This window comes from Lepidochelys kempii, chromosome 8 (assembly GCF_965140265.1).
Source record: "Lepidochelys kempii isolate rLepKem1 chromosome 8, rLepKem1.hap2, whole genome shotgun sequence".
NCBI lineage: Eukaryota > Metazoa > Chordata > Testudines > Cheloniidae > Lepidochelys > Lepidochelys kempii.
Genome location: NC_133263.1, coordinates 21136183 through 21158575, shown reverse-complemented (window position 1 = coordinate 21158575; position 22393 = coordinate 21136183). Strand labels below are relative to the sequence as shown.

The window sequence follows — 22393 nt, the reverse complement described above, 5'->3', positions numbered from 1 at the left end:
CATAATGCAGTCAAACGGGTACATTGGGCTACCTCAGAGGTGCATTGCCAGGAACTGGCTGTGGTTGGCTGTACTCCCATCTCTGAGATGCAGCCAGTTTCATGGACAATGCTGGGGTAATCTCTATGTGCACGGGGATTTCAAGGATGATGTTTATTCCCATCAGAGAGGGAAAGGCTATTCCAGTTCAGCAAGTACCATGCTGTGCTGCTTTTAGTTTCTTCCGGTTGCATGTTGAAGGAGAGAAAACAGCCCTTTCTGTGAGTGCAGACTTGGTTTCTGAATTCTCATCTTTGTATGGCTGGAGTAATAAAGCTGGATTTTAGTTTGTTTGGAAGGTAACTGTAGGGTAGAGGATTAGATTACACCCAGGCAATATATTGAAGGTAGCAATACAGTATCTGAAGGATGAGGTGGGTTGGACAATATGGGACCTAGGTGCCTTTCCCCCCTCCCCCCCATCTATAATGTGTCTGCTTCTCTGATATGTTTTATTTATTGCTGATGGCGTTTGCAAAGGTGAAAAGGAATAATGCACACAAACCAAAGGTGCAAGCCTCTTAACATGGCCTTCATTCCGCACAGCTGGTGTCATTCCTTCAGCGCACACAGCATTTCCTATAACCTGTTCCCAGGGAATTCATTTCTGATGTATATTATCATGGTAATAAAAGTGATAGCAGGGGTTCGGGTGGGAGAAAGGTCAAGCTGGGTCTCTGAGGAAAGATGAAAGTGATGCCTCTGGGGACAGTGGAATGGCCACACCAAGCAGAATGGGGCCAGAAAGAGGAGAGCTGTAGAATAAGGAGCACATCGGAGCACTCAGCAGCACAGCACAAAATGGAGGAAGCCTGAGAACATTGCTATTGTAACAGGCACAAGAAAACACCCCAAAGTCTAATTTATATCTATCTCTCTAGCGGTGCTGCTTCCTTTAAAAAAAAAAAAGGCAAAAAGAAAACTGCTCCTGCAGCAGTAGGACTCCTTACCTGTGCAGCCTTTGCAGGTTTGTGGCCGAAGGCTGGAAACTGTCAGAAACAGTGCTTAGACAGGGTCTGCTGATGAAAGCTGAATCAAAGCCAGCCTTTCGGCTCACAGCCGTGGCGCCAATTAGGGAGGGCAAAGTTTTTGCACTTGCTCAAAGGTCCATAGGCTGCCAAGCCAGGTGGACTGGGGCGCAATCACTTTTAAGCAGTGGTTCTTTAGTAAAGTACAGCTGCTGCCAGAACGTTGCTTCAGCGACATGGTTGCAATGCCCCTGAAACTTGACCCAGCCATCCCGCCACATAGTGCGTGGCCAAATGGAGAGTCGCGGAGAACCTGACGCCTGACAGCACTGACTTTTGCACTGTGTGGGTAAGAGAGAGGGGAGACTCTCTGGCTGAGGGAGCCCTGGGGTCCTGCAGGTGGCGAGATAAGAGGGGACCAGAACAGTTCGGGGTGGGGGGGAGATACTGGAATTTGCCCCTCCCACTCCAAGAAATATCTGAATTGGCACATCGGTCTCCATGCCCCCCGTTTGGGGTCAGGACCCAAGGTCCTACCTCTTTCACTTGCAAAAATAGCCTTTAAAATTGCCAATCGATCATGGAAGTTGAATATTTGTACCACTTTTCCTAAAGCTGATGGCCTCCCCCTCTACCTCCAGCTGTCCAGGGCTAGCCTTAGGAGTCAGTAAAATCTGGGGATGAAGGTCCTTCAGTATTCTTGGGGAGGGTGTGACCCTAGATCCATCACTTTGTGGTGATCTTACTGCCTCCGCCCACAGCCATTACCTCCCTCCTACTTTTCTCCTGCTTCTGAGAGGGCTGCTTTTCTGTGCAGCCAGCAAAACCTCTGCCCCTGAGGAGGGGAAGCTCGCTAAGGTGGGAGGAACCTCTATTACAGAGGTTCTCCAGCTGTGGTCTGTGGAGCACTTCCTGGAAGCTTGTGAAAAGGTAGTTGGTCGCATGGTACTGGCTCCTTCTCCATCTTTCCAAATACTAATTTGCATGAACAGACAGCTAAAAAATATATTACATACTTTTGTAATGCTGATCTCCTGTAGAAACAGGAGATTGTCCTGTGGGCACCTCTCTGGTAGGATGAGTCATCTTGTAGAAAAGTTTGCAATCCTTGATCCGTTGGATTAAATGTGGCGCAGAAAGCAAGGGCTTCCTCCAGTTCAGATCTGGCTCTGTGCCCTAGTTCGTCTGGGGCCTTTGGCAAGTCACTTAGGACAAGATTTGTAAATGTATTATAAACCCATGGGAAGTAAGGTGCTTAAATACCTTTAAAAACTGACTCCTTGCCTTAGTTTTCAAGTCTGTAATTTGGGGTGTATCTAAGCGTGTGGAGTTGTTTTCAAAAGCAACCTGAACCCAATGCTCCCCATGCCTGCAACCCATCTCCAACTACCTTCCAGCCCAAAGGGTCAGCACGGTGGCAGACTGTGTGCCTCCTCCTGTCATCCACCCCTGCCTTGTTGTGCTGTGTGTGCTATGGAGTAAGAAGTGCTGCAATTCGTCAACACAGGTACTCCAGACAACACTCAGTGTGTACACGGTGGTGCTGGCTGGCAGGGGTGGGACATATAACCACCACTGTACCAATCCCCCGGGCAGATGGAGGTAATCAGAGAGGTCCTGAGTTGAGAGGGGCGCGGACAAATCGCTGGGGAATAGAGCACAGGGTGGGGCAAGCACATGGAGCATGAACAGGGTAGTGTATGGAGGGGGGGGGGGCACAGAGGGAAGGAAGGGACAGCACCATTGTCAGCTCTTGTGATTTTAATGTGAGTCTCATATTTGTCCTTGAAGCCCCAGCTTCCAGGAGACTGTGGGAGAATCTCAGCATTTGTTGTTAAAGTACATTACTAGTTTTCATGGTTATGAAGAAAGAAAATAGGATCCCCTCTGCCCCCCCCCCCCCGGCTCAAATAGCAATAAGCATGAAAAATACCCCCAGTACACGTGTGTTTTTAAAAATCTGGTGATTTGATAAGCCAATCCTGTGATTTTTTTTAGGGGCCTGATGAGCAAATTTGGAGGGCAAAATGGGTCCAGAGGCACAGAGTGGCGTGGGTGGGGTGGAAGAAGACACTGCCGCCTCCCCCCACGCGCGCCTCCAGAGTCATGCACAGAGACACACTATAAATGCAGGGCAGCGTGCAAATTGGGGGCTTTCAGGGCTGGAGGAATGAGCGGTAGAGCCAGCTCCTTATTCTTCCATCCCTGCCCCCTGCTCTCCCTGCCCCCCCCCCCAAAAAACAAACAAACAAACAAACAGAACCGGGTTGGGTGGTTGCACTAATCCTTCTGACAGGTTTCAGAGTAACAGCCGTGTTAGTCTGTATTCGCATAAAGAAAAGGAGTACTTGTGGCACCTTAGAGACTAACCAATTTATTTGAGCATAAGCTTTCGTGAGCTACAGCTCACTTCATCAGATGCATGCCATGGAAACTGCAGCAGACTTTATATATATACAGAGAATATGAAAAAATACCTCCTCCCACCCCATTGTCCAGCTGGTAATAGCTTATCTAAAGTGATCATCAGGTGGGCCATTTCCAGCACAAATCCAGGTTTTCTCACCCTCCACCCCCCCACACAAATTCACTCTCCTGCTGGTGATAGCCCATCCAAAGTGACAACTCTCTACACAATGTGCATGATAATAAAGTTGGGCCATTTCCTGCACAAATCCAGGTTCTCTCACCCCCTCACCCCCCTCCCAAAAACCACACACACAAACTCACTCTCCTGCTGGTAATAGCTCATCCAAAGCGACCATTCTCCCTACAATGTGCATAATTAAGGTGGGCCATTTCCAGCACACATCCAGGTTTTCTCACATCCCCCCCACCCCCATACATACTCCTTCTGAGCAGATCAAGCCGATGCAACCCCCCGGCCCGGGCAGGTCTAAGCAGTCACGCCTCGCCGCTGCCCTCTCCGGGCCATGCTGGGATCCGCACCTCCCACCCGCGTGCACGGCCGGAGCGTGTCACTCAGCAGCGGGGCTGGGGCGCGCGGCGCAGAGACGAGTCGCCGTGGCAGGGGGAGCCGGGCTGTGCGGGCTGAGCACAAAGGCTCCCTTTGGAAGACGCGCACGGCGCGGAGGCCGCCTTCCTCTCCTCTGGGGAGCGCCGCTTGTCTCCCGAGCAGCCTGCTTTGCGCTCCCGAATGGGGAGGGGAAATTGCTCTTCCCCGTGAGGTGAAGGCGTTTTGCTGTTGAACTTTTGGTTGCTTTTAGCTGCTGCCGTACGGCTCCCTTTGTCCCTTCCTAAAAAGAAGCTGGGGCCAAATGAGGAGACCGATGGGGCTAAAATGATGATGGGGTGGGGAATCTACTGTTCAGAGCACAAGTTGACTATCCCCACCAGAATTCAGTCTCCAAGAGTCCTTTGCCCCCATCCTCTGGAGCAGTGGTTTTGGGGGTCCGGGAAAGGTGGGGTTACCACCGAATAGTGGTTTTCAACCTGTGGGCCCACACAGCCTGTGTCTGAAATTTCCAAAGGGCTCCGCATTTCCATTTGAAAATTTGTAGGGGTCTGCAAATGAAAAAAAGGTTGAAAACCACTGCTCTGGTGCTCCCCAGAATGCGACTGGCGGGGCTGCCGCCTCGGGGCAATGACGGGGACACCAAAGCCAGTCCGAGCTGGAGCAGCAGACCGGGAAAGGCAAAGGCAGCAGCAGGAGACAGTGCCAGAAACTCTGGCGGCCTCAGTAGTTCGTGTAACTGGAAGAAGAACAGGAGGACTTGGCGCACCTGAGAGACTAACCAATTTATTTGGGCATAAGCTTTCCTGAGCTACAGCTCGCTTCATCGGATGCTCATGCTCAAATAAATTGGTTAGTCTCTCAGGTGCCACAAGTCCTCCTGTTCTTTTCGGGAATACAAACTAACACGGCTGCTACTCTGAAACCTGTCACTGGAAAGGCGTCGGTCCCCCCACCTCACCCCGTCCTGCCAGCTGCGGAGGCTAGCGCTGCGAGCAGGCACTGGCTGAGCCTTAGTGTGCTCATAGCCCTTTAAGAGCCCCGGGAGCTGGGCTGGGTCTGAGCACATAACTCACTGCCCGTGCCTGGGCGGGATAGGCTGCTCCGGCAGGGGTGGGCTGGAAGAAGGAGTCCTCCATCTGCAAACTCTGGAGAGAGGGGCCCGGAGGGAGGAAGAGAGGAGAGGTGGCAGAGGCTTTGCTATCGCTATCCCAGCTGAGCGTCTCTCTGATCGTGGAGTAGGGCATTTCTTTTTCACCCCTCCTTCCTCTCTATGCTTGCTCCCTAGTCCAAGGCCTGGAAGCTGTATGTGTGGCGGGAGCTGTGCTGCACCAAGCCCCGGTCTCTTGCTCTTCCCCCTCTTTTCTTTGTAGCCCGGAGGATTATTTGTACACTTCCCTTTGCTTTTGGGGGCCGGATTGCAAAGGACAGAGCCATGCCCAGGAGGAGCATCTTGGAGGTGAAGGTGCTGGACGTGCAGAAAAGGCGAACCCCCAACAAACACTATGTGAGTGTCTAACCCTCCCCCCAGTCCCGCCCCCCTGATCTGGGGATGGAGCACCCGGTCCCAAAACCATCCCCAGGACCTTTGGGAAAGGCGTGGGAGCACTTTAAGGTTTCTGACTTTCTGTAACTATTTCCAAATAGACCAAAACTAGCCCTCCCTGGTGCTGCTGGGCTGGGAGCCTGCCAACCCTTTCCTTGTGGGACTCGGTAAAGTCCTGAAAGAAAATGCTGGTTATAGTGATAGCTTCTCTAGCAAAGGGGATCTTCTTAGGATCCGGGTAGCTTTTTCAAGTTTTACTGTGTGTAATTAACCACCCTCTTTCTCCAAGTTAACTTAACAGGGAATTCATTGCAATTGCAATATTTTGTTAGTTGCATTTACAATTTCTTAGTATTACTAGTTAGTCACTTAGCAGCTCCCTACTGAAGAATAAACTCTCTTCTATCTCCTGGGCTGGTGGAGCGCATGAGGTCCCCCGCTGCGCTCCATTTGTGTTGTCTTAACTAAACAAAGGCAGGGCACTGTGTGTCTTTCACACAGTACTAGTTGTAGGGCCGGTATTCCCTTTGGACCTTCTTTGGTTGGGAGGGGAAGGGTTACATATTGCTCACCACAGGGACCTCCTCTCTGGAGAAGTTTGACTCCTTGGTTCCCGAAGCACTGACCCAGCGTGGGAGGCAGAGATTCTTGGTACAGAATTGTAGTAGTCATTTTTTAAAAGTTTGTTTTAGATTATAGTTGCTGGAGCAAAGTCCGGAGAGCAGCTGCCTCCCTGGCTAGCAAGCGGATTTTGTGATTCCCTTAAAGGAAAGTGATGGCTGTTCAGACAATTCTGCTATCTCAGCTCTGGCCTAAATTGTCCTACTTTACACAGTAGGCAGCACTGTACTGCTCTGTGCATATATGAAGCTAACATTAAAAAATGCATGTTGGATTTCTATAGCCTGAGAAGGGCAAAGGCAGGAAGTCTTTTCGTATTCACACGTCCCATACCCAGTGCGTACATTGCTGGCTGTTTGAATCCTAGTCTTGATGTATCATGACCGGCTCACAGCAACACTGAGCTGTCAGGTTCTGCCTGGGAGAGCAAGCCTATTGGGAGCACTTGCAGTCCGACTCCTGCCTTATGTCATTACCATTGAAGCAAGATATGTCTATGAATGGACCTCTTGCTCTCTCCTCTCTGATATTCCACCTACCTAGTGGCAAAGGCCTGTTGTTGCTATTTATTTAGCTCAGCAAATGTGCATAATGCTTTACAGACCATGTCAAAATAAGCCCTTTGTCCAAGGAGGTTGTAATCCAGCCCCGGTAGGGTGTCCAGGCCAATGGCTAATAATGCACAGGGTATGTACTGGCTGAAGAAGTCTAACTGAGAAGGCTAGAAAAAGAGAGAGGCAGGTGGCATGCAGGAAGCTGGTGGCTGTTGCAAGTGTGAGGGGCAGCACACAAGAAAGCGAGGAGAAGAACAAGGAGTGATGAGGACTGTAGGATAACATGGGAGCAGAGGTGCAGACAGAACGGTGGTTTTCTGGCTCCTTGTGGGTTGTGAAATGGAAGTCTGCAGTGCCGGATTTGGCAGGGTGCAGATATTAACTGCTTTTGGGGAGCCATTTTGTTGTACTTATAGAATGTGGGGGTTTGTTCCACTTTTAATAGCCATGAGTCCTATAGTCTGCATGGCCTGTTTGTTTCTTCCATGCATAATGCCCAGTTGATAATATCAGTCAGGGAGTTGCTCCAGTGCTGATTTTCAGTATATTCCTGCTAAACTGGGAGCTCTTTGGGGACAGGGATCATCTCTGTCTTTGTGTCTTGTACAGTGTTGTATATGTCTGCGCTTAACTAATGATGGGGAATAAATTCCCCAATGTGATATATTATTGGTGTGGAAGAGACTTTTCATCTTCCTCTAATGTATCTGGCCTTAACCACTTCTGGAGCTGAGATGCTGCTGGATTTAGTCCAGTGTAGTGTGGGAAATCTACGCAGTGCACCGTGTATAATAGAACCCCAGGCACGCCCCTAGCAGACAAAGCTATGGTTAATGTTGGGAACTTGCACTCCCAGTGTTTGTGATTTGCAACCCAGTTCCTCTCATAGTGAAAGGATGATAATGCTGGAAAGGTACCTGACAGGTTTGGTGTAATAGAACCCCAGAAAGTGCCATTAGTACATTGTTTTCTAGTGGGTAGATGGACTGGTGCTGGTAACATGGCCTTTAAAATCCACCAGTTGCAGAGTTCTGAGTTGCTGTGCCCCAGCCTATTTTGAAACTGGGACAGACCTGTTTTCTAGATAGCAATCAAGGAGCTCAATTAAACCTGTTTGTACTGCCTGTCTCCGCCCACGTGTGACTGTGAAGTGAAGCTAGAGGGTTCTGTCCTGGATTCACTGTGAGCTGCCCATGTTCTATAAACTACAGATCAAGGGACCTCCCAATACCTAGTGGACACTTTATGAAAAAGCCCTGAAATATAACTAATAAAATTTAAAGCTGGCTTCTCCCCTTGGCATAACCGTAACATGGGACAGTCCATTGACGCACACACTGTTAATTCTGCACCACATAAGGCACCTCCTGTATGGTCTAGGCTATGACGTTAGGAATTTGAGTGACACTCTCCTTCCACTAATGTGCATTTTAATAATGACTGAGCTGTGACACCCTGGAGTTCTTAGAAGAAATGCTACCTTTTAAAAATGGCAAAGAGTCCAATACGTCTGTTAGTCTATAACAGGGGTTGGCAACCAGTCAGAAGTGGTGTGCCGAGTCTTCATTTATTCACCTTAATTTAAGGTTTTGCGGGCCAAATAATACATTTTAACGTTTTTTAGAAGGGGTCTCTCTCTGTAAGTCTATATAGTATATAACTAAACTGTCGTATGTAGAGTAAACCAGTGTTTTCAAAATGTTTAAGAAGCTTCATTTAAAATTAAGTTAAAATGCTGATCTTATGCCGTCAGCCCGCTGCCAGCCTGGGGTTCCGTTCCGCTAGGCCGGCAGCGGGCTGAGTGGGGTCCCGGCCTCAGCCGGCAAGGAGCCGGCAGGCAGAACCCCAGACTGTCAGCGGGCTGAGCGGGGCTAGTGGCTGGGACCCCAGACCGGCAGTGGGCTGAGTGGCTCAGCCCGCTGACACTCAGCCCGCTGCTGGTCTGGGGTTCCGTCTGCTGGCTTCTGCCAACCAGGGTCCCGGCTGCTGGCCCCGCTCAGCCCACTGCTGGTCTGGGATCCTGGCCCTGCTCACATAAAGTGGGTACCTGCCTTCTCCCTGGTTCTAGCCCATTCTCTTCCTCTCTCTCTCTGCACTGAGCTGAGGGTGGGAGTGCACTGAGCACAGGGCTGGGGGTGAAGGAGCAGGTTGGGGTGTAGGGTCTGGCCAGGAGCTAGAATGAGGGAGGGGGCTCAGGGTTGGGGCAGGAGGTTTGGGTGTGGAGTGCTACCTGGGCAGCTCCCATTTGGTGCAAGGGGTGAAGGTGCGGGGGGAAGGGTGCAGGAGCTCCCGTTTGGCGCTCAGGGTAGGCGTGGGAATGTAGAGGATGCAAGAGTCAGGGTGTGGGGGGCTGGAGTCAGGGCTAGGGTTGTGGGGGGGTTCAGGGGTCAGGATAGAGGGCTGAGTGTGTGTGGGGAGGTGCAGGGGTTAGGGCTAGGGTTGTGGGGTTGCTCCCAGCCCCCTACCCAGAGCGGCTCATGGCAGGGGGCTGGAGGGGATATGCCCTGATTCCACTCCCCTTCCCCAAGACCCCATCCCCACCTCTTCTCCACTTCTCCCCCTCCCTCGCATTGGCCATCAGCTAATCGGTGGCAGGGAGGGAGCGGAGGAGTTGCAGGAACCCAGCCCGCTGGGGGGGGACCTTGCCTGCTCTGCAGCAGCAACCGGCAGAACCAACCTTCTTCACCCTGCACCCGTGGGGGCGCAGAGAAGAGCGGGCCGGGGCAGGCAGGATTTTTAATGGCACGCTGCTGCCTGCCGGGGTCCCGGCTGCCGGGACCCAGCAGGCAGCAGCGTGCCATTAAAAATCGGCTCGCGTGCCATCTTTGGCACACGTGCCATAGGTTGCTGACCCCTGGTCTATAAGGTGCCACAGGACTCTTTGCTGCTTTTACAGATCCAAACTAACACAGCTACCCCTCTGATACCTTTTTAAAAGGTACCTCTCTGGGTTACTCTTGCCTACAGTTTGCTAGCGAAGCTACCATGTGGCAGTGAGCAAATAGCAAGGGAAAACCAGAAGTCTGGTAACATAGCAATAACTAAGCAGATCCAAGCTTTCTTCCCCTGCCCCCAAGGATGCAGACACAAACTTTGCTTTGCTTTTCCTCCTCCAGCCCCCAAACTCACAACTCTTTCCCCCTCTACTTTGTGTTGACCATGCTTGCTCATCTTACTTAGATGATGCATTATCGTTCCTGGAAAATGTATATGTGAGGCAACTTGGCTTCCTACGGTTTCTGTATTTTGTACTGGGAGACTAGGTAACTATTGAACTGTTCTCAGTTTCTGTAGGTGTGTGGAGGATACCTGCAAGAGTGTCTAATTCCTCATTCTTCTAGGCCTCTTTACGTGGGGTTGGGAATTCTCCAGGTCTTTGAGTCCCTGTTTCCCCTCCAGGCTTCTTGTGTGATTGCCACCAGTCCTTCCAACCAAGGAATACTGGACAGGGGTCCTTTTGGAACTCATCCATTCTGTTCTTTAATCAGCCAGAGAGGTCATTTTGCTGCCTGCTGTATACCTCCACAAAGAGACAGTCCCAGGGGATCAGATGGAATCAGGAGCATTGGTAACATTCACTGTCTTCTAGCAGAGAAAAATCTTTCGTGAATTCTTGGGGGTGGGAATGGAGATGGGGACATTTTAGTGGGATTCTGGTTGGCTTTGTGGTATGGACAATTCCCATCACTACTCAACATGTGCAGTTTGGAGGATAAAACCCTTAATGTGGTGGAACATCCTGCCCTGAAACTTTCTGGCTTGTGAGGAGAATGTGGATGAAAGGTGTGTTCTTTAACTGGTCTCTGGTGATTGACTGTGTGCTGCTCATCCACTCATTGCTTCCTGGGAGGTTCCCCTCTTTGAACCCCCCCAAGTCTCAACATCCTGTCTTATTCCTTCACAATAGTTCTCCTCGGATGGAGTTAAGAAACAGGGCAAGCCAAGGAGGCTGAAAGCTGGATCAGTGCCTAGGAAGTGTCTAGAATCTTCCGGAAAGCAGAGCCTCACAGAGCTGTGTTGGTGCTGGAGTAAATGAGAAGAGTGCTGTCTCTATCTGAAGAGATCAGTAGGAACCAGGCAGATTCACCAAGCCAGTTAATTATATAGAATCATCCCCTCCTCCTTTGCTGGAAAAAATAGGTTTTGAACGCAGCTGAGTCATCTTGCTTTTGACTGTATCTGCTGGCAAATCAGAGCCAGCCACAAAATATACATACTAAACCTTAGCTTCCAAGCATCTCATTTCTGAGCATAAACCTGCTCTTTTCCGTCCCCTAAGGGCAGCCACTTAGCATCATATATGAGTGTGGAGGAACTCTTTTCCCCCATTCCCAGCACTGTGACCTGACCTGTAAATGACCCATGACATTTATATCCCCACTTAGATCAAAGACTTTACTTAGCTTGGACAAAGGGTCAATTGTATTACCTGCACACAGACCACTCTGAGAAACTGGGGATATTAGTTTCCCCCAATAAAGTTGGGTCAAGAGAGGACTCAGCTGGTCTTACTCCCCAGCTTTTGAGGTCTGGAAATACCTATTTTCTTCAGGTTCCTATGCGGTGTCCATCACCATGGTATCTGAGCACAGTAGAAGGTGCAGTGCTGTGCAGCCAGAGACAAAAGCTTCTATGTCCTCAGCTCCGTTTCCCATTTGGCAGAAATACGGTGCCTTCTGTTTTGAAGGTGTCTCCCTTTTTGAAGAGTGAGTCTGTGGTGTCTTATCAGTGGGAGTGAAATAATACCATGCAGCTCTGCTGGCATATGCGCCAACTGTGTGTGTGTGTGTGTTATGCATCCCTCTGCCGCTGTCTTAACCATATATGCTAGAGCTGTTCTCTCTCTCCTGGAAATTTTGCAACCCTCCTTCTACTGTTAGAAGTGACACACACAATAGTTTCCAGGGAGAAGGTCTCAACATCCCTTATGGAGCCTTTATATTTCCATCCACTTCTAATCCCTCCTGACCCCATGTCCCATCTGGCTGCTGCCTTTCTGGCTAAGGAGGAACATTCATGAGTCACTTCAGAGGCCATCACAGGGTTGGAAAGATCATTGTTGAGTGATATCAGGCACTTCTTAACCTCCTTCCCAAGTGGCTGAGGATAGGATCGCTGACATCACACTTTTTAGCCTAACATTTTTGAATAGTTTAGTGTAGGCTTTAACACATGCTAAAATCTGGGAACTTCACTAGACTTTAACTCTGCCAGTTGAGCATATGTGTGGACATGGCCTTTAATTAGTCTGTTCAGACATGCTAGCTAATGTTTGTGGACGTCACACCTTTAAATCCTAGTCTAGACAAGGCCTGAAAGCACCTGGGCAGTGCAGATGATTCAGAATGAGCCCAGCTGCACTCAAAAGGGCTCAGTCAATGGGTAAAACTGAAGAGGTCCAATCCTGCTTGCATTACACATGTGTGAAGTGTTGTGCTCCTTGATGGGCCCACTTGTGAGCAAGCCTAGTAAGATTTGGCCCAAGAGCCAATTGTGGGAGGTGCCTTCCTCTTTCCTGCTCCCCTCACTGTGGTAAATCCTGGAAGACTTTCTCTTCTTCAGTGTTACTGAGCTGGGGATTCCTCACAGCACATAGGTCTCCCACTTCTATCAAACTAGCCCTGTTCCCACTAGCAGATAGGCTATGGGGAACGGGAGGAATGTTGGAATCGTAAGGCCCTGTCTATATGTACAACACTATAGTGGCACAGCTGTACTGATACAGTCGTGTTGCTGCAGCATGTCTGGTGAAGACACTCTTTGCTGATGGGAGAGCGCTCTTCCATTGGCAAAATGAAGCTGCTGCCGCTCAGAGGTGGTTATGTTGGCAGGAGAAGCTCTTCCGCTGACAGAGCGCTGTGCACAGGTTGGTGTAACTTACGTTGCTCGGGGGAGTGGTTTTTTGACATAAGTTATGCCAACATAGGCTGTAGTGTAGGCATAGCCTTACTTCCTGCTCCACGGATGTGAGCCCTGAACTTGCTTTGCCAGCTGTAAAACAGGATTGTGATGCTGGCATGGCAACTTCTCTTTGGCCTGGCCCTCACTGGGTGGGTGGGTGGGGGGGATCGATCTAAGTTATGCAACTTCAGCTACGTGAATAATGTAGCTGAAGTCGACGTACTTAGACCTACTCACCGCGGTGTCCTCACTGTGGTGAGTCGACTGCTGCTGCTCCCCCGTTGACTCCGCCTGCGCCTCTCGCGGTGGTGGAGTACAGGAGTCCACGGGAGAGCACTTGGGGCTCGATTTATTGCGTCTAGACTAGACACGATAAATCAACCCCCGCTGGATCAATCACTGCCCACCGATCCTGTCGGGTAGTATAGATGCCAGACATCCCTATGTGCTGATATATAATCAGACCATTCAGTTTGCTGAACATTCTTCATACTTTGTCTGGAAATGGAGGGGAAGTAGCAAAAAAATGATGATTTTGCAGAGATTCTTGAGGTTAACTTTTCTCCAAGATGAAGGGGCTGGTCTCACTCCTCAGGCTGGATTGCCTGGACTTTACAGCTCTCTAGCCCAAATTCTAAGTGACACCATTTCATTCATGCAGTGGGACAGTAACCCTGCAGTGACCCTTCCATTCCAACAGTGTTGTAAGAGACTCCAGCTCTGTTTCAGGACTCTGCCATTGTGGGATATTGCCAGTGAGTGTGTCCTAAGGCTACGTTGCAAATCGTAAGAGGCAAAGTCCAAGAGCACAGTTTAAAAATAATCGTTACAAGCAGCAGAATGGCAGATTGTCATTCTGTTCTGCTCTGCCAAGTCTTGGGTTCTGATAAATGAATGTTTTTTTTGTTTTTTTTTTTTAAATCTGTAGTTTGCTAGTTGAAATAGACTAAATTTTCCTTTAAAGGATATTGCCCAGTTTCTTTTTATAGTTCCATTGTTTGTAATACCCTCCTAGAAGCCTAAAAGTAAACTTTCCCTGCCAAATCTAGTTTTCATCTGTTAAGCAAACAGAGATTTTCATTTTAAGGCAGCTGCAGTTAACATGTTTTGTGATATTGGTGAATAATTTATGTCATCCCCTCATTGCTTCTTTCATTTGTACAATCCCATTCTCCTCAATTCTGTTAGAACTCCTCTCAGGTTATAGTTTTTAAATAGTAAACTGCTGTTGCAGAGCACAAAACAAAACTCTGTGTATTCTACAGAAATGATGAGGGTTTTTTTGTTTTTCTTAGATTTCACTGTAGCATAATGATATTTTTGGGTTGTGTGTGCATGGGAAGAATCCCACAAAACTAGTGTCCGGATTAGGTGTGTTGTTGCAAATTACATATGCACTGTGTGTGTGTGCGCACGCGTGCACACAAAGTTACCTTGAGTATTGCTGCAAGCTGGGTAAATGCCCATGCAGATGTCTGTAACTACCTGATTTGCATATATAGTTACCCAGGTACTTTAAAAAAGTACTGGATTGGCATGCAAAACACATGCACAAATTTGCCTGAAAGTCTGGCCCTTGATGTTTACAATTCATAGGAGTTTTCCCCATGTTGACCTAAAAATGATTTTTAAGGTAAATTATGTTTGGGTCTAAAGCCCAGACTCTTTAAAGCTTAGAAGGTCTCTTTTCTGCAAGGCAGTCCTAGAGCTTCTATCATATACAGTGAACCAGCTACTAGTAACTTCATTTGCCAAATAAAATGTGCATAACACTAATCTGAAACCAGATCTAGAATATTAAAGAAGAAGTGACTTCCTTGAACCAAGGGACTGCTGATCTAAAGAACCACAATAACTTATCAGTTGCTCAAATGTTCTGAACAGAAGATGCCATCTGCAGAAACTGAAGTGGCAGCCTGGAGACTTTGTGCCCCTTGAACTTTGAAATAAAGAGTTTGTGGTTCAAACTTAGTCAGTTGGATAGCATCCATAGTCACCATGTATAGTTGGATTATTTTTGAACCATATTGGCTGCGTAGCTTTAAAAGGGCATTGGAAGTCCTACAATCCTCGAGAGAATGACCACATTTACTTGGGGTATGGCTGGAATGTCCTATGAGGAAAGATTTAAGGAGGTGGGTATGCTTAGTCTGGGGAAATATGTGGTTGAACAATGACTTATTGGTAAGGAATCCATCCAGGGGTCACACAGAAAACTAGGATTTTCATTATAGAATAAAAACTGGGAAAGCAGAGGGTTCGATCCTCCATGTTAGGAAAACTTCTTCACTCAAGGGGTTACTGCTGGCAGGCAGGCTGATCCTGGTAAAGGGCAAGGGGTGGCTCAAAGGTCCTTTCCATCACAACTTCCTAGAAGGTCCCTTAGCAACTTCCTGTGTTGCCTTCAGCTGTGGTGTCATTGCAAAATGTGACATTTCTTTTCAATAGGCTGTGATGCTGCTCTTTTCCTGTTAGTCGTGGTCTCAAGGCAAAACATTTGAAACCATTGGAGCACCGGCTTCCCCCAAAGTTCACGGGGGTTTGGACCCGTCTTTACTCTCTGTCCTAGTCTGTTGTGTGGTGTTAAATAGCTGCTATGTCCCACTACAGTGATCTCTCCATGTCCTTACCTGCTTTCCCCCTAGGGACTGGGGCTTAATTAATGTTTGTGAAGCATTTTTGGGTCCTGAAAAACACCATAGAAATGCAAAGTACTACTAGTTTTGTTTCTCTGTCTGTATATCTTAACACTGACTACCTAAAATACCCTAGCACAACAAAACTGTAAAGGACCAAATTCTGCCTGTGGTTGCATAGGGTATGTATACGCTGCAATCAGGGGGTTTAATTGCAGCACATGTAGGAATACCTGGGCTAGCTTTGATTAAGCTAGCTTGCTAAATATAGCCATGTAACTGCAGCAGCACTGGGCTAGTTCCCCAGGTATCTGTACTCGGGTGGCTAGTTTCTGCTGCTGCTGCTTCTGCTGTCACTGTCACATTGCTATTTTTAGCAAGCCACCTCAGTCAGAGACCTACCCTTTGGAAGTTAATGGGAAAGCTCTGTGCTTGGGTCTAAAAACAGAAGTAGTCAGTAGCTTTCATGTTAAATTGCAGTTACAAAATTCTTTGAAAGAGATAAGGACATTAGATCTTTGAATCAAGGGTCCTGCACAGTCTTTCTTTTGAGAGGGGAGCTCTCTTTTATCTGTTCCATGTAGCACTGGGAAATGGGGAAACAAGAGAACCCATATGTTTGACCTTCCGTGTGACTCGTAGCAAAGTTTGACCTTCCGGGTGCATGTGTCTTGGGACCGAGGAATCTTTGCCTAAAGGGTGAGGGAAGCCCAGGAAGCGGGGTCTCTGATCACAGTACGGGTGCATATGCTTTTCAGACCAGCTGTTCCTTTTCCTTTCACTCAGATAATGCCTCGCCCCATCTGATTTATAAAGTAGCAAAATGTGGAGATCTGGCACCCCTTGGGAGTTGGAACAGGGGTGAATCCAAGCAATTAAAAGTGTTTGATATGTATAGTCCAGCAGACTCCAGGGCAAGTGGGCAATTAGATTGCTTTCTCTTGTTGGCATGCTGGGGTACTACTCTATCCATCCTCATCTCACTGTCTCCTCCTACTTCTTACTGTGCCCATCTTCATCCCATGGTCTCCTGACTTCTCCCTACTCCACTATCCAGCAGCATTAATGCTGCTGTTTCTATCTCTATCTGTCTCTAAATTAAACATGAACGTGGAGGATCAAGATGCCCTGCAGTTGTTGCTGGAAAGTATTCCTCTCTTTCCCCCCGCTCCCCACTGGTGCTGTCTTTGCCGACTGAACCAGAACGTCTGTGCTTCTCGCTTGCTTGGCTCGTGAAACAGGCTGTGCAGGCGCAAGGGAATAGCAAAACTTTCAAAGCCAGCCAAGCATGCCAGTAAATGGAGCTGTCAGATTGTCTCCCCTCTCCTGGCCTGACACTGGCCCAGAGAGGCATCTGATGGGCTTCTCAACTGTCCTGCAGCATGAAAGCTAGAGAGATCTCCACTTTCCCCTCCACAGCCCTGCACTCCTGCTGTGGAAAAGGGCTCGGAGACCAGTGGACAGGGGCCAAAAGCAAGCAGCACACAGCCAAGAATTTTCTTTGTTTCCAGTCACCTCCCGTCTCTTTCTTTTCCTCTTATAATTTTCCTCCTCCTTCATCTTTTCTATTAACCCCTGCTCTGTTTTGGTCAGTTCTCTCAGCTGGTTTGGTTCCCCTGCCCCTTTGGATTATTTCTCCCCACTGCTTTCTAGGAGTGCAGAACAAGTCAACATTCCCAGAGATAAGAGTAGCATTGTCTCCCTGGTGTTTGGGGTGGGGGTGAGGTGGAGGGACTGATGCTTTTCCATCTGCTGGAGAAAGAGATTGTGGAAAAATCTACAGAGAGGTTTATTGTACGTAGTGTCTCTCTGGACATAGGACCACACAGGCTCAAACCCATTTGAAATCACTCTGCAGACAGCTTCTCTCTGATGGAGGTTGTTATATCTGGCTTTGTGTTAGTAACCGTGCTGAGTGTCTGTGGACTGACACTCTTACCAGTGAAGGGTCAGCAGCACCAAACTTCCTAGGAGCCCAACCCAGGAAATTATATCCCAGGTGTCAACAACATTTTCCTGTTTTGTGATGTAAATGATTACTATGCCTCTTGAGTGGCATGGGATCAATTTGGAGGGATTCTACATTTGGCAGCCAGTACTACGATACTGTGACAAATCTGCGGCCACCTATGACTTCACAGTGTGCCTCGCAGTACAGAGCATGGCCACTCAGAACTTCACAGCAGCTGCAGGGAGAGAACATTCTTCTCCCTGCTTGAAACACACAGGCCCCTATCACTTGAACTCAGGAAGAATCTCCATTAGCAGCATAAGGGCTATGACTCACAGCTGAGCAGCACTGGTTCTGTGCAGTAAAGGGCAAAAGCCTACTTACACACTGTCCAGTTTGTTCATTATAGTATGGAAGCACTACATTGTAAGAGTCTTGACGGGGGAGGAAGGAAATAGTCACAAGAAACCTCTACTAAGGGCTTTTCTTTACTGCAACGGGTAGCTTAAGTTAGTGCACTTAAGTTACTCCACTCCAGCTAGCTACTGTGAGAGCAACCACACTGGAGAAACTACATTGGAGCTACTTGGTGATTGGATTAGCAGCTGATGAGTTGTAACTCAAGCTGCTGCGTCCCTACTGCATTACTTGCTCCAGCTCCGCACCACCCCAGCTTCAAACCCCATGGGCCAGCTAGCTCCAACTAGAGATTGTTTGTGTGTGGATGGGAGTCAGGTTAGGGGCAAAACTAGAGTTCTACCATCCGCTAACAATGCAGTGAAGATATGCCCTAAACCTCTCTAACAGATGAGGGAGGAAATACAGTGCTTTGCATTTGGATCTGACTGTAGGAGTTTGGGGGTGTGAGGTGAGATGTGAGGTTATTCTGGTACCATGTGTGGTGCTCAGGGCCAAGTGATCTCTGGTTTCTGGTGCTGATGGGATTACTCTGGGATGCACACATGAGGTAGTGAACACTGTCTCCTATAGATGCAGCTGCAGGTCATTGATGTAGAGTGCTAGTCACTTGGACACTGGGATATCTCAGTGATGGGCACAGTATAAGAGATGGAGTAGATTGCGTATTTCTGCTGGGTCATTCTCAACAAGTGTCTTCTCCATTAGTAACTGCGTGTGGCTCTAATAATAGGTGAAGTATCTTTGCCTCTCTCTGAAGAAACCGAGGATTGTGCCCAAATGGGAGCGTAGATGAGGGACACCTAGTTAACTCGTCGGCATCTTGACATGAGCCAGATGATCACACCCAGCATGCATAGAGCAGATCTTAATCCTGCATTTCTATATAGGGACATAGTGAAGATTCCATCCAAGTGGGCTGGTCCTGTTCCCCTCTGAGACTTGTAGTATGAGTTTAGGAACACTAGAACTTCCTAAGATGCAGCTACCCCGAGGCTATGTTTTGGCCCACCGTGGCACAGGTGAGTTTTACAAGTTGGGGATGTGGGCTTTATGGAAAGCAGGACTCAACCTGAATCCTGTAGGGAGCCATGTCTGTAGCTACCTGACTCTTGGGCACTGTCTAAGAAAGGTACCTCTAAGGGAGAATTCTTGTTACTGGTGCTGTATGTTCTATTGTGACTTCTGTCTTTTGGCTCAATGCTTGAGGGATAAAGCCTGATACGTGATGTATGTGCTTTATATCCCCTTTTCAGGCTTAGGTGAGGACACCAGCAGAGACTCCTAGAGTCAAATGTAATACGTAGTGACCCCAGTGAATGAGTGGTTTGGTGTTTTGAGGAGGGACTTGGGAATCAAGATTCCTTGGCTCTATTTTTCATTCAGTCACTGACTCATTAAATGACCTTAAGCAAGTCACTTAAACTGCCTGCCTCTGTTTATAAATTGGGGAAGGGTGCCTCAGGCAAAATGTGAGACTTAATGTTTGTAAAGTGCTTTATGGTCTTCAACCACTTCAGGAGTTCAAGGAATATTAATTATCAAATGTGTAGTTTCTGGCAATGCAAAGATCCAGCTCCAGCTGTCTCTAAAATAATAATCCCAGTTTCAGACAATACTCCCTGGACATTTAATTTCTTCGAGCATGGGGCTGGGGGGTGGAATCTGGGCTGAACATGCCATGAAGAGACAAAATTTGAACTGAATTCCTGGTCAAATGCTAAACCCCCCATTCTCAGAGATGTGCTGGACTTTGGGATTGCTTGGCTGCTTCTGATGTTTTCCTTTGGGATTTTCATAGTTCCATCCATTCTGCTTTTCTGATGATTCTGTGGCATTTGGAGTCGGCTGATGAAGTTCTCAGTTATATATGTGATGCTACTTCTGGTGGATACCATTGTCAGCAGACCTAGCTAAGGTTTTCCTCATCCTTGCTGTATGCTCCCATTGGTGGGGGGGGGGGGGGGTAGGGTAGGGTATGGATCTCCCTCTGGGTTGGAGGAAGGCATTTGATTCACTGTAACTTGCCAGCATGTTTCCCCTCCAGTTGCCAGAGTAATTTCTAACATGATAATTGACTGGCAGCTTTCATTGACAGCTCTGTTACGGTTGGCCAAATGCCCTTTGCATCTCTCTAGCAACTTGTCATTTTTGGCAGTTCTTCTTTATTTTTTTTTGGTCCCACTTTCTACTGGCAGGTTCTCATTTTTGAGCTCCACCTGGAGGAATACAGAGGGGTGGAAGGGATTGTGTGTGATATGCAGGAGGTCATATGAGAGCGCCTCTGTAGGGAACAATCCTGCACTGGTCAATAGGATGCACAAGATGACCTAATAGGTCTTTGTCCATCTCTCGCTTCTTTGATCAGTTGGAGTAGGCTTGATATGTGCAGAAATGTCTGTTAGCTGGAAATACTGCCTGCCTCTCACCAGTCTTGTTCACTAACTTTTAAAAAGTTGGTACCCCTAACTCTGTGCTCAGTGGGAGGTTTGGGGGAGCCAAGTCACAGGTGTGATTGTCAGAGGGACCAGAATTTCATGTTTCTCTCACTCCATTTTGTGTAAAGGATTATTTAGCTTTCAGCACACAAAGGAATGAGCAAGTGGAAGGTCTGATTAGTTAGGCAAGGGTCTAGCTGAGCTTTGTTCTGTAAGGCTCGCATTGCAACTTCTGAACCCTTCGCAGCCCAGCAAAATCAACATGGAGCTGGAGGGAAGACCTACTCCCCTGTCTTTGGAATGGGTAGTATATCTGAAAAGACAGTCCATGCTGCCTCTACTTTAGAATGGATCTGAGGCCATGAACCATCTTGAGCCTAGAGGTCTCTTCTCTTTATTCATATATGGTGTGTGAGGTGAGCATGATGCTGTGCACCCACACCATCTGTTCCTCGTCAGGGCAAGGTCCCTGCCAGGAGTTGTGTTTTTACAGATCTCAGGAGCACAGCCTAGAAGATCTTTTGCTCTCTTATAGGTCTTGGGGTCCAATTAAGCTGTGGTGTCAGAGGGCACAACTCTCAAAGTCCTGCTTACTTATGCCAACCCTAGATTTTTGTGCCTGAGCATCAAACTTAATTGACGTTTAACACAGCTGATGTATACAGCAGCCTGGATGGGAGAGTGGTGCTGGCACTTTCTAGCGATACTGGGTTGGGAGTGAGGAAGAATAAGGAATCCTTTTTCTAAGAAAGAGGAACTGTCAGTTCCTAGGTTTCACAGCATCTGCTAGTTTCTCTCTCCTGTGCACACCCTGCTGTTGGCCTGGGAAGGCCTGTAAATATTTAGACCACTGGGACTGTTAGTCTTGGCTGCTGGCCATTGCACGTGATGGTGTTGCAGCCCCCTTCTGGCTTCTTCGCTGTTTGCTCTTGTCTCCCCACCCCTCTAGGAAATGAGCAAGTTGGAAATGAGCTTTGACTTTCCCCCCTCCTCTCTGCTGCTTAGCTCAGCTGTGCTTGTCACTCTGGGATGGAGCACTTTGGGTGGGTGCAGAGAAATAGGGGAGAGCTGGTTGGAGTGCCAGTAGGACCGCTCCTTGAGGAGCCTCTGTTCCATTGGAAAAGGGGTAATGCTAGTTTTGGTATCCTGTTTCCATAGGATCATAGAAATTGTGTCTGGAGAAGATCTATTAAGTAATTCTGTCCACCTCTGAACACCAACGAGCGAGGGCAGGGCTGTCCCACTGAACACTTTTCCACTGAGTTGAGTTGTCCGCTTCCCTCACCTCTGTTCCTCACATGGTGCTGTTCGGACTGGGCTTAGGGTGGCTTCACTGTGGATGAGATTGAATCCACTTAGGCTTCTCCTTACAGGAGCTGGGCCACTGAATTCTGTGGACCCAGAACTTGCACCCTCTGTCCAGCACCAGCCACCTCCCATTACAGAAAGCTCTTCCAGTTGGATGATGTACACTGGTGGGAGGTGCTACACCAACACCGTTTTGCCCTAAACTGTGGGTTTTCGAGTGAGATATTTTTCAAAGGTATTTTGGCACTTGGTGGGATTTTTCAGAAGTGCTTAAGCAGGGTAGATTCTGAACTGGCATTCATTTCAATTGGAGTTTTGCAAATCCTATTAGGTGCCTAAAAACCTTTTGAAAGTCTGGTCCTTAGTGGCCCCAGTACCATAAGGGACAGCTGGTCTGGTTTTCTTGTCCTCTGGGCCAGCAGGGGCTAGTATATATAGATGCTGAGCATAGCCCACGGGAGGGGTATAAGGTGGGCTCTGAAGAGAGTAACATGCATTTGTCAGCAACATGGGACCCCTGGCATGAAGGGGGGAATATTCACAAGGGAAGAGCTCTAAAGCCTTCTCCCTGCTGGGAAGCTGATGAAACAGCGTTTTCCACAGATATTTAGAATTTGCTTTTTCTGCAGATTGTTGGTTGAGCTGGGGGCAGGGGGTGCCATGTAGGACTGTCCTGCTGTTAAATGGAATGTGTAAACCAGTTATACAGGTATTCCAGTAAGACTAGCACCTAAACGAAATGAGTGAAATGGGGAGTAAAGGAAGAATATTCCTACCCTCTTGATTGCAAAGCCATCAGCGCCCTCACCCAACCAAACCTCTTGGCTTATCTCCCCTCTGAGTTTTAAATTCACTTGGGCTCTAGTAAATCGCTTTGCACAAGCTGATTAACATCCCAGTGTAATAAACTGTTGACGCCAAAATGAAGGCAGGCTAGGAATAAACAATGGAGGAAAAATTGGCTTTTCTTCCTGCCCCACTGGCAGGCTTTCTCCAGGCAGGCAGCCAGCAGTGATATAACCCTGTGAAATGCTATGGAA

At 48.2% G+C, this 22393-nt stretch overlaps 1 protein-coding gene across 2 annotated transcripts in view; it reads left to right on the top strand.

Annotated features, from left to right (window-relative positions):
* Nucleotides 1–5074: 5074 nt before the first annotated feature.
* The window catches only part of SH3PXD2B (SH3 and PX domains 2B), a 119646-nt gene continuing 102327 nt past the window's right edge, over nt 5075–22393 (top strand). For both annotated transcript variants that reach the window (XM_073355810.1, XM_073355809.1), the window contains exon 1: nt 5075–5488. In XM_073355810.1, the coding sequence (XP_073211911.1) occupies nt 5417–5488 (72 nt within the window). In that variant the 5' untranslated portion in view covers nt 5075–5416. The remainder of the gene's footprint in view (nt 5489–22393) is intronic.